Below are 13,248 nucleotides of genomic sequence, written 5' to 3'. Positions count from 1 at the left end.
GCTAAAATTCAAAAGGCATAGGAAATATTACTACAATAATAGCAAAAGTTTTATTCAAATCTCTACGCTTTGAAAATCATGCATAACCAAACATTAAGCAAAGGATAAGAAATAACATTAATCCTGAGCAGGTATCAAGCAGATCAAAAATAGAACAGAAATGATGACAACACACATCTTGAGTAACTGAAATGTCATCCCTGCCTGTAAGAAGTATGGCTGAGGATTTGCATTGCCAAGTGGTCTAGCAGTAGAAGGAGGTCACTAGATTGAACAGCCTCAGATAACTAAAAGACTGACCAGATTTTCTCAAAGGTCTTTCAGAGACATGAGTCTGATGACCACCCCTCCCATATATATTAAGATCATTTAGATTCCATGAACTTGTTTTAGGGAGCAGAAACTTTTAGTTTCCTCTGCACAGAAAGGAAGGAGGAGAAAGTGATTCTAAAAAACATGATATTCAATGCCAGAAAAGGAGATAGCTTGTAAGTTCAATTATATATCAGGTTCTTCTATACACAAAATACAGGACAAAGAAAAGCAAAGAAGATGTCTAAGGACACTGAAAATCTGCTAGAGTACACCTGTGCGTGCACACATTTATGTACATCTACAGTCACTTAAGTAATCACAAACACATTTAAAGCTCTCTGTAATCAGTTAACAAATCAACATTATTAAAAAGCAGCCACTTTCTTTAGTCACCTCTTTGCACAAAAATGGGGTTTTGATAGCATTCTTGCACAGGTCTTTTTTTTCTGTCCCTGTAGCATTTCCCATGACTGTTTTCTATACAATTTATACTGATAACTCTTTGTCAGACAGACATTCAGCACCCTCCTCTGGAGGATGACTGAATTTCTGCTTTTCTGTTAGCTTCTATAAGCTCAGTGTAATTCAGCCAAGGTAATTCCATATGTGTTCTCAAGACAACGGAACAAAGATGCACAAGATCTTTCCAAGGAAAAATGACACAAATAAGTAAATAAAGCAGCACGTCTAAAACCACATGAAAAACAAATCTACCTATCCAACAAACGTGATGCCAAAATACACTTCTTGTATGCATGCTAAGCAGACAGTATCCTGATGAAACACTTACTTTGAAAGAAACTGCACCATAGCCCAAACACCACCATACATCAGCCCTTTAATGAGCCAAGAATCAATGTCTAGGTCTGCTATGAACCCAACGAGCCAAATAACTAGGAAGGGAGTTCCCAGCATCACCTTCTGTCGGAATTCCTATATAGAAACAAATATCTGTAAGTAATGCTACTTTTAGGAACAGATTGTATAATAACATTCTATAATAAAAAGGAGAGTCACAAAAACTTGTATCAAGTTTTTTTTGTTTGTTTGTTTTAAATCAACCTATATTTATGTATCTGCAGTATATATGCAAAAAAAAGTTCCTAAACTCTGTAACAAATTAACTATTTATAAGAAAAACCTTTTAGAGATTTTACTACTAATCCCGAATAAAGGCAATAGCAGTTCTTTTTTAAAAGCATTGAAGTGCAGCAAGCTACTATAGACTATAGTGCAGATAATCTCAGGTAGCATTAAAGACTGAAGCGTTATAAGAAATAAGACTGCCAAACAGAAGACTCTACGAAGAAAGACAGGTCATATTATGTAGGTACAGTTCCTGCTTAAGGAACTTTCAACTTTTTCTGGATACTGAAAGTGCACGCGTGCAGATAATGCAGCGCACAAATCACAGAAGGGCCATATTTGTTGTATTACTGTATGGCCATACAATTGCAGCAGAGGCTGTAACCAGTGCTGTAATAATCAAGATGCAATGTCTAAATCAAGAAACAATTATAAACTACAGATACACTTAATACCCAGCACAGTATTCTCACCAATGAGAAAACATTAACAGCACACAAGCCCTCAGACTTTGGGCAAACAGACAGTTCTTCATGCTAGAGTAACCCTTTATGCACACATTTCTAGTCTCCTCCTCTCCACAGTATCAGATAATAACGTGATCAAAAAAAGGCCTCCACATTAAAGACTCTTACAACATTGTAAGTCTGTCAGCACAACTGCTTTAGTCACTGGACACAAAATACTACCTAACAGTGAGGAGATCAGAATTCTGGATATCTAAAACTATGTCTTCCCTTACCTACTTGAGAATTAGCTGCGTAATAATCTTGGATTTGCCCCAGCAGTACAACTGCTTGGCACTTTCTTAATGTGTAAGCAGCACAAATGCTAAAAGTTACAGTGAAGGCTTATGGTGGGTTGCAGTTTTGTTGCTTTTGTTTGCTCTGGTGTTTTATTTTTCTTTTGTAATTATTTTTAGCATAAAAAGACAGCATTTCCTAACTAAAATGTGGGGAATATGCATTACTGAATTGCTTACCCTAAACAAACATAACTCCACCTTCCCACCAAAGTCAGCAGTAACACTGACTTATGTTATAAGCGCTATGCTACTTCTCACCTTATCAGCCTTTAGTTTCCTTAGAAAGGATGGACTGTCATATCCCTTAGCCTGTCTTGCTTCCTGTAGGTGATTGATCATCCAAACGTTTTTCCTCTGTTTTGCAAGATCGAGTGGTGATTCTCCCTGCCAAGAGCATAAAAGTAGGAAAAAAACTGATTTAAAAATAAAATGAATTCAAAGCACTTTTGAAACGGAATTCTGGCATTATTTCTTTTTTAATTTATTTTTTACTTTACAGCATACTTGACACCAATCATCATTCATTCATCATTCCTTTTGATCTTTTTCACGCTCTTATAACTATACAGATATAACCATACAATCAAACAGAATATTAAGTAATACTGACAATACATGTCTTGACATAGTAGTAATTGTTGCCTTTGGCATAACATATCTGTTTCCTTGCTCTATACACAGCCCACCAGTCTGCAAAAGAAAGACTGTGTTTCCTCCTTAGCTATTGACAGGCAGCAGAAATCCAGCAAAGAAATAGAGCTCACAACCCACTGGATCATGGAAACTCTCCCAATCTAAAGCCTGACTTGAGTTAATTCTCTGCTTTCCTGGCAGAGTGAAGTTACTAATACAATAGAATATTTTAAATAAAGATTATTTTTTTCCACAAAAAGTTTAATGTTCTAAATCTGTCTAGTTAATGAAGATCAAGGAAGAAAATGGGAAAGAATTAACTGATTGCTCGAGTATAACTTATTCTATAAGTCTGAGCTTTGATGCTTGGCTTGTGCTTCACGTACTTTGGGTGCAAAGCCAGCAACAGTTCATGCTTTCACATTCCCTACATTAAGAGAACTGACAGACAAAGCAAAAAGAGAAAGAGATATACAGGGGCCAAAGGTGCCTAACAGACTGATTTGATATCACTGCTTTTTAAACTTTCAGGAAGAGAGCTTAATGAAAGCTACTGACTGCGTCTAAAATTATAGAGGAGGCAAGAGACAACCAATTGCAGGTACCTCCAGCTTCAGTTTTGCATTTGACTCCTCCTCTCTTCTACTGGAGTTAAATCCCCTCCTAAACAAAGCACTCATGGAGGCTTGAAAAATGGCTGAATCCTCCATCGCTTGGCCCCCTCCTAAAAAAAAAGTGAGACAGGTACCAGAAACTGAAATTACCCACAAAGGGCAATCATTACTATAGACAGAAGAGGTGTCAAAAACAAAAAAGACAGTTAGCTATCTATATGCCACAGAAAGACTTAACTGTCACCTTTGCCTTTGAAATCTAGCTCCAAATCGCTAAAAGGGCAAATAGCATAAACTACAGATTATGAGGTGAAGTGTTTTGCTGACTAACACGATCTTGCAGGCAGCCTGTCCAAAAAATTCAACTTCCAAAATCGCTAAGAAAAGGATATTCTTTTGACAGATGATTAGGAAACAGGCTGAGGCTCTTGATTCTCAGCAGAAATGTCTGAAATCAAACTATGGTGCTTGCCTCACCACAAAATTTAATGGCATCTCATTTTGAATTGCTAGTATCTGGAAAACTCCAGACATCATGTGTTTTTAATTTTTTTCTTAAGACCACTTTATATTTCCAGACCATAAAGATTACCTGTGGACAAGCAATTCTCTCTGGGAGCTCATCTCCCAAGTAAATCCTGAAGTTGCCTTGGGGTCCAGCTGAGCATCCCTTCCACTAGAGGGCCATGAGACACCTAGGAACTGCCTAGATAAAAAGATTGAGGGAGCTTTAAAGAAATCTTTGACTATGCGTCTAATCATCTGGGTACTTTAATATTTTCCTCGTATTCAAAGGGATGGATAGGTGACTTGCTTAAAAAGCAATTAAAAAAATCAGGGATCTTGGTCCACTAAACAACTTGGACTGCCAGAAATCAATTACGTTCCAAGAGTATATATTTTAAGTGATTAGACAGAAAGAATTTTCTGAAGCGTCATTACCATAGGGAACTTTACATGTAGACTTCCACAGACAAACCTATGGATACACTGCATAATCAACAAACTACACCTAATATCTATTCAGCAATGTATTAAAAATTTTTGTTAATTATTTAATTCCAATTATTAGCTGAGTTCTTATGAAATCCTGACCTCATCTGCTCAGTCTGTCTGCTAGTAAGGCCAGACACTTAAAAAAAACCCCACAACTCTCCCCTGACTACTAGAAAGCTTCCAATTGCAATTGCAATCTGGGTCTCAAAAGAAAGAAAATTGAAAAAAAAAAATAAAACCTATCTTACTACCAACAGAAAATTGTTATTCTCTCGTGCAGCATAATACAAATCGGATAAACAACAAAAACAGGACAAATCCACTTTGATTCACTTGGAACAACTGTACCTACGATATATACACATTCAGCTGTTAATAACCCACAATGTCGCTTTATATCATTTTACTTCCAAAATGGACCTTCTCTCTCTCTCTCTCCTTTTCCATGTTTCTTTATTCTCCAAAATATCCAGTTTTATTCAGGAATAACAATGTGATTGTGCTTTTCTTTTAGGTCTCCTCCACTATAGCATTCAAACTATCATGCAACATAAAAGTGTCACCTTACTGAGATGACTGGTTCCAACCTGACCCAAAACTAGAAAGCCAACAATACGCAGTTTTCTAACATAGACTACCTCGAGCTAATAACAAAAGGGTCAAAATTAATAAATAACATTTCATCCATTTCATAATCTGAAAAAAGACGAAGCTGTATCAACTGGTTTATTTCTTCAACTGCAGCTGTCTTCGCTGGTTTTGGTCAATTTCATGACCTATCTGAAGAAAGGACTCCAATACTGCTACAGAAATCTAGGAATTACTTCATTAGGAAGAAGTTTCTCATTATTTCTTTTATTTCTAAAGAAATACGAGCCACTTCAAAAGCAGTCTTTCTGCTGAATTTTTTATTTCTTTATTTTTTTTGCTGAACAGTCAAATGAGAAGCACAAAAACCAGTTTCTACATATCTAAAGAAATCAAACCAAGTTTCATGTCTATTATGTGCTTGCGATGAACATACAATAAATCACCCCAAACAACACCCTTTATAGATACTGACAGGATCGTGAAACTACCCCTGCTAGAAGCATTCTGACATCTAAATATCCTAGAAACTGAGAGGAAAGCATACGAGTAATCCTGACTCCACTGCAGATTACAAAACCAGGCATGTGTCTTCTGGCATGACTGGAAAGACATCATGATCCAGCAGGTTCAGAAGCCTATTTTTCCTACTGACTGCTGCTGTCTGTCAATAATGTAACTGCTGCAGGCTAGCTGGTATCATTTCAGTTGACCAAACATATTAATTGTATTACGGATTGCACAAGAGTCCAGAAACGTAGATAAAGTGAGGACTTTAGGTGAACTAATCAGTTTGTCAAGGGAAGCAAGTTAGGACACACTGATCTTTTTCCCCCACACAAAAAAAACCCTAGTTATTAATTTTTACCACTAGGTGGCACAGAAAAACGCTTCTTAACAGTTTATAAGAAGTGTGGCTAAATTACGATTTGTCTCACAGCTGACCTCATAGACTAGGAAGCATATCTGCATTAATACATAACTATTGCATGTAGAACCTAAAAATCTATAAGTAAAATTAAAATGCATCCCTAACAACACCGTTACATGCTGTTCAAGAGAACGGATGAATGGCTTTGTTTGCCTTAAGCACACTTCTATTATTTGTTCCAACTGAAGTAAGGCCTGGCCATCTTAACAGGTAGGAAAAATGGTGAAAGGTCAAATTAATTAGATATATAATGTTTTGTAAATACAGGTGTAGACCTGTATTTTTTGCAGTCTATTTATAACAATTATAATATTCAATATTACGTAAAAAATACAAATATTTGAAGAGAAAGGGGATAGTGGAAAATTCTTTATCTAAACTTGAATTCCAACACCACAAAAGAAACAACGAAGGTGATAAAGTACAGCTGATTTGCTATACATAATGGTAATGGACAGGCACTGGACAAAAACACCACAAAGATTGAATAGGCCCACCTTCCATCAGAGAAGCTGCTCTCACAGACTCCATGCCTACCATGTAAGTTCTAACAGCTTTGTGGCTGGTCTAACACATGCTAAGGATGGGCTAAATTAGTGCTGAATCAATCTTCATTAAGAGGTTCTGGCAAAATAACCAGGCAACTTGAAGTTCTGATACAAGAAAGAGCCCGTTTTTGTAATCTACTCTTACTGGTATTTTTCAGCCTTCAATTTCCTTGCCAGGAGGAGATGAACCTTCTCACATCTCGTAATAGTTAAAAAGACAGTCATCCCAAAACTTCACTACAATATGTTCAGACAGATTTTTTTCCATCCAAATACATGGCACATCATGCATGCTATCTGAAGGTGCACCCTATTCCAAATATACTCAACCACTTCTAAATTGTTTACGCAGGTACTTTTGAAGGTTCAGATTTAGTATTTATGCATCACTGTTAATAAGCACTGACACCTGGATAAAAATTAATGCCATGATATTTGCCTCATCTTCACGATCCCACCATACCCACGAGAATAATTTATTCTTCAGATTTCTACCTCAAACCACTTACAATAAAAACAGACTGTTTACCTTTATATTCTGAGCATCAACATTAGCTCCAGCTTCTAACAGAAGACTAATAACTGTAGTATTTCCTGCTAGTACAGCCCAGTGCAATGCTGTGTTTTTGTGGTACTTGTCTCCAAGATTAACAGAAACATTAAACGTAAGTAGTAATCGGGTTGGATCCACACTAGAAAAGAAAAGCCTTGTTAGACCTACAGAAGAATTCAATACATTCCAACTTCTTCTTAATGAGTTCAAATTCTATACAGAATGTTCATCAATTACACTATGTAGAAGCGACGTATTTGTTGATGATTGTGAATGGCTCAAATTCTACTCCCACCAAAGAACAACTGCAATTCTGTTGAATTTAAAAAGAGCTTCTTCTGGGACATAATGCAACACATTTGGTACCTAATTCTGTTCTCATGTCTCTCAACAACTAACAGTATTAACGTAGATTTGTAAAAGGAAACAAATTATTATACAGACAGTATACCAGATTTCTAAATATTTCAGACTTCCACTCCACATTCCTAAAGATGAGAATAAAAATACTGGTGGCCAATGGCAGGTATTTGCAAAATCTCACTTATGTATCACTCAGCAAAGGAGGTAGGTTAGTTTCCCAGCAGGAAACTAATTCAAACTAACTTTGAAGAATTGCCTTTTTACACCAACTTGCTTCAGCAATTTCCACAGAAAGATCTACTCAAAATCAAAACAAAACAAACCATAATAATGAGTGTATCTGGACAGTATCTTCACTCTGGAAGAGGTCATAAATTAAGAGAGAGAAAAAGTCAACTATGGTAAATACACTGACTAATTAAAGCAAAGCACACTCCACAACTCAAAATCAGTCATTACTCCAAGTGACAGATGTAGTTAACACCAAGATTAAATAAAAATTGCAGTGAGTGTATGTATTACCTATGTGTTCTGTAAGCTGCCCACATTAGCGGTGTCATTCCGTTTTGATCCATCATATCTACATCCTGAAAAAAAGAAAATTGATGAGATAAACGTGTTTGTTCAAGTAGATAAAACAGCAGTACGCAGGACATCTGAAATAAAACAATTCTTTAACTTCTATCAGAAAGGAAAGCATCTACTATCTACAGTGTTTTGTCCTGTTATAGACCTCTGCCTGTAGTAAGGCAAGGAAGTTGGTGGGTCCTATATATATTCAGAGCCAGATTAGTCTCTCAAGCACAAGTGAGCAAGTTCCACAGCTTGTCAGCACAAAATTACATTTAATTCAAGACCGGAACAACTTAGTGCTTAGAGGTGGCAGAGCTCTATCAGTATCTCCTACGCTACTTCCCTCAGCCCTTACTAAGAAAATTAGTTTGAAAGTGTTTTAATAAAAGCATATACTACAGAAACTCTTGAGAGAAACTCAAAATGCAGAAGATGTAGCTTTCTACTTGCCAATTCTCTGCTTTGGTATCTGCCAAACACCCAGAAGTCCGGGTGCTACTAGTCTGATACAGAAAAAAGCTTTCCAGAAAAGCCAGTTTAGTTCTACTAATTAACTAAATAACTGCTTTTAAAAGATCCCCAGATTGCAGATACCTGTGCAGTGTATTTTTACTCAATTGTTAAAGAAAAACAAACAAACAAACAAAAAATTTAAAGATCAGAAATAAAATGTGACTGATAAGAAAGGATGAGAACCACTACTTTATTGCCCAGCATACTGAGAAACAAGCTGCACGTCTTAGACCAATATTTAAGCCTCTTTCCTCTATGTATGCACAGAGTCCATCCTTTAGAACCATCTAAAGCCACACAACTGTTGGCATTCACTCCCTTCAAGCTCCCTTGCCAAGATTGTGAAGGAAATCAGAACCACAGCTGAACCTCCAGGTCATTCATTCTTAAGAAGCATGTGTTTGATTCACAGGCCACACTGTGTGAACTACATGTTTTTAAACATGCACATACTAACGAGACATAAACAATCACTCTTAATTTTTAGATTATGTGCAGAAATAAAATGCTTTGTGATCTACAGACAGCTGATTGCTTGTAAGGAAGTAAAAAAGACTCCTTTAGTGATAGCACCAGACAAACTGAAACTACATTTTGCACACCGGATGACAGTTAAAAGAGGAAAAAAGATGAGCTCCAAATTATTATATTATATGAGCAGGCTACATCGATTACTCATGCTAAGCTTCAACATGGGCTGAGGCAGATCCCTCTTCAAAGGAACTGTAGCTAGTAACAAAGAAACTAAGACTCACTTGCACACAGTTTTATGTGCATGACAAAGATGATGCACAGGAGGACAGAAGAGATACTGTCTACCAAAGCTCCTGTCAAAAATTCTTTGTCATTCTGCCAGATTAATGCTACATTCACACAACAAAAGAGTACATTTCAGAAAGAAAGTTTTGTTGCTCTTCTGTATCAAAGTGCTGAGGTGACAAAGTAAACCTTCAGCAACATATAATACATCAGAAGACTGTTCTTTTCTGGTGTTAACCATCAGGCATCTCAGCATTACCTTCTTGTTAACTCCTGGTGACAGGCCAATCTGATAATGCTCATGGACAGCTGTCCATGCTGCTAGGGAAGGAATTTCAGCGCGACAAGAGCCAGATTTCAATACTAAATACAGTGATGCAATGATTAAAAGTATACTTATATCCTATGTATATAATTAAATGAGAGAACACAACAGACCAACATCAGTAATTATTTAAAAAGTACTTGAAATAGGATAGCTCTGGCTCTGAAAGAGAACATCTTCAAAGACTAGACAGATTTTAGTTCAGCGGCATTAATACAGGATTCCACAAGAAGCTTCAGAGGTAAAAAACAGGGGAGGAAACAACTTCCTACATGAAAAGGAGCTGTGTCAATTAATTCTGCTGCTTGACACCACTTTCTGAAGTAACAGCTGATGAGTTTAAATTCTGAATAGCCACTAGAGACCACAGCAACATTTTGGCTTACCAGGGCTTTTTAATAGCAGTGATCAAGCCAGTCCTGTGTTATAACACAGCCTTCTCAAAAGCACAAAAAGCATAAATGGATTCCAGACAAAAATACTCTGAACTGCACATAAACAGACTGGGAGTTTGATCATCTCTAGAAACATTACTGGTTATTTCACATATCATAGACTTTATAAGAAGATCCATCATACACTTACGGAGAACAGGATTTTGAACAAGGAAAAGACCTCTTACATAGACTGTCAGCCAGAGAAAATAAAACAGGCTCTCTAAGAAATAACATACATAAAAGTAAAGAGTAAAGAAAATTTATCAGGAAGGTAGATGTACAACCGAAAATATTTTCTGATTTGGGAAAGATATACCAATTATTCTCCAAAAGACTTCATAGGATTCTAGTGAAACAAATCTAGTGCAGACTGACAGGCAATTTACCAAGTTAGGTATGACAACAGAAGTTACCTTGCTCTTCTAACAAGAGACCTGCTCTGAATAATACAGTCCATCAGAGTTTGTTTTGACACTCATAAAGAAGAATCATGCTTGGCCTCAGAATTCTGTAACTAATGTACTCTTGTGTAGGTTTAGGAAGTAAATGCTTGGTTTAGCAGCTTCTCCTGGTCTGAGTGCTGTCGCAAGAATGATGCTCAGTGCTGACATGAGAGGGAGCACTGGCACACGTTGTTGCCCAGAGAGGCTGTGAAATCATCCCCCTTGTGGATTCAAAAGCTGCATGGACTAGGTGCCAGGCAACCTGTTCTAGGTGCCTGTATTTGATCAGGAGTTGGAAGGGCCATCTGGTCAAACCTTCAGCCATTCCATGATTCTGTTTAAATTTACATGCCTTTCATCACCCAGATACTACAATTAGGTTTGGAACAAGGACAAGCCCATTCTCAGAATGTAAGAGAGCCTCATCTCTGCCAAGCAAAAAGGAAAAAAAAAAGCTTACAAGATCAACAGGGTAAGTCTATATTAGCAAAAACAGTTTAAGTTCCCAAATCATTTATAATAAAAAGGAAGTAAAGATTAACACCAACAAAAAGCAGGGTCTGGTGCTATAGGACAAGAGAATACTAAATGAGTAGAGATTTAAGCTGGATATAAGAAAAATATTGTTTTTGTTGTTGTTGTTGTGTTTAACAATAAGAGTGGTGAAGCACTGGAACAGATTGCTCAGAGAGGAGGTTGATGTCCTGCCCCTGGAGGCATTCAGTGTCAGGCCACAGGGCTCTGAGCAACCTGATCTACCTGTAGGTGTCCCTGTTTAGTGCAGGAGACTTTGATCAGATGGCCTTTAATGGTCCTTTACAATTCAAATGACTCCATGACTAACAAACACATATGCACTTTGAAGAAGAATAAAAAGTAGAATCATTAGATTTCCCATAGCCTCTACAGAAGCTGAGCAGTTTCTATAGTTGTATGTATAGCTAAAAAAATTATGAGTTTAGGGATTACTATTACAATGTTACTTATGTTATTTATAATTATATTATTTATTATATGTTGTATGGGAAATTGGTAATCACAGCCTGAACCTCTGATTAATCAACTGAGGCAAGTGTTGGGTCAGCTGTGGGAGCACAGGTGAGGGTAATTCAGCTGTGCTCCTGGAAGGGGTGGAGCTTGACTCCATCTCCTCTAGACCTCATTTAAGGGCTGACCACCACTAAGGCAGCATCTCTTGGAGATAGCCTCTGCATTTCCCAATGAAGGCATCTGTATTGGTGAGTCTTTCCTTATAAATAACCTTTTGAATATCTGTTACAATCTTTGTATCATGCCACCTTACAATGTATATTTTAAGTATACAAATCAATAAATAACTTCAATTCAGCTTTTCTGAAGTGCTTGAAATAAGAGTTAATTTAAACTTGGAAGGGCATACAAAGGATACTGAAATCATGTTTGATTACACTGGGGGGATTTATTAAGACTTACTCTTTAAAAGAAAAAGCTCTTGGTAACAAGAGACCTGTTACCAAGATAATAGGACTCAAATTTCAAAGTAAGATTTTTGCATCCATGTATGTACACAACTATACAACACACACATTTGCCCTCCGAGTGAAGCATTATATGCTCAAATAAATAACTAGGCCAAGTCTGTATATAAACATCAGGGCAAACATTCACAGTGAGATTTCATAATAATGATATAACATCTTAAAGGATATTTATATTTTATTAATGCTACGCTTTCAACAAGTTTGCAAATACAGAACATCTGCAAGATTTTTCTGGTGTAAGAATATGGGTTTTTCATTTTAGATAATTTGTGAACAACATATAAAACTTCTTCCTGACCAAAAAGCATTTATTATCTTGCAAAGTTAAGAGCGTTATTCAGCTCATGAAATAGTGATTATGTAAGACTGGCCTTCTTGTGCCTACCTTACTCTCCAGCATACCCTAAATATTGTTTCACCAAATAATTATAAGATAAGAAAATGATTACTGCAAAATGCAGTTTTTAAAAATTATATATACACAGATGATTTCCTGTAGCAAACCTAGTATTTGGCTTTGCAGCTGAAAACAGACCAAAATCAATTAATTTCAGACTCACATTCTATCAGACTCATTGGATTGTACCTCATGTACCTCACCTGACATTTGAAAGAACAGGCACAATACACAACTGGAACAGTAGTAGCAAGACTGTAAAATGAGGGAAGGGTTTTGGCTTACAAAGTAAATAAATGTGCATCAGGCACATACCTGTGTTTGAGTAAATCTATTAAGAATAATGCAGAGCAAGTAGCAAAAATGTAAACAATGTTTTGAACACAGAGAATGAAAGATGGGAGACAATGTGAAGAGTAGTGAGTACATGTAGTGAGCTATACATACACATCTTGCGTATCTAGCCATTATATAAGAGGTATGAAGGTTTGCTGTCTTTTTAATCTAAATACATGTCAACTCTTAGTTATTAGATTCTTTACCAATGCCTAAGTTGATATTTCTATGAAGACTTAAAAAAAATTTGCTGTAATAGTCCTTGTTAATATTTAAACACTAACTTCATTGGAAATAAAGAATGGTAAAGAAATACACCCTAGAATCTGCATATATTACACACTAAGATGTGAATTTAACCCAAAGTACCACTGTTCCAGGAAATTAAGTTAATGGATATATGTTCATGAACTAAAATACAGCAGGCTACAGTAGAAGATATTGATTTGTCTTTAGTCAGGTGAACGTTTTGCACTTTCTGACTGATAGATGCAACTTTTAATTGTTTCATTA

General features: G+C 36.5%; 1 protein-coding gene across 1 annotated transcript in view; it reads right to left on the bottom strand.

Annotated features, from left to right (window-relative positions):
* ZDHHC17 (zinc finger DHHC-type palmitoyltransferase 17) overlaps positions 1 to 13,248 on the bottom strand; it is a 64,220-nt gene that overhangs the window by 24,149 nt on the left and 26,823 nt on the right. Inside the window, exons 6-9 of the mRNA XM_015856976.2 lie at positions 7,955 to 8,019; positions 7,046 to 7,208; positions 2,465 to 2,590; positions 1,106 to 1,248 (exon numbers count right to left, since the gene is read on the bottom strand). Of these exons, the coding sequence (XP_015712462.2) occupies positions 1,106 to 1,248; positions 2,465 to 2,590; positions 7,046 to 7,208; positions 7,955 to 8,019 (497 nt within the window). The remainder of the gene's footprint in view (positions 1 to 1,105; positions 1,249 to 2,464; positions 2,591 to 7,045; positions 7,209 to 7,954; positions 8,020 to 13,248) is intronic.

This window comes from Coturnix japonica, chromosome 1 (assembly GCF_001577835.2).
Source record: "Coturnix japonica isolate 7356 chromosome 1, Coturnix japonica 2.1, whole genome shotgun sequence".
NCBI lineage: Eukaryota > Metazoa > Chordata > Aves > Galliformes > Phasianidae > Coturnix > Coturnix japonica.
This window is presented reverse-complemented; position numbering and strand designations above follow the sequence as displayed.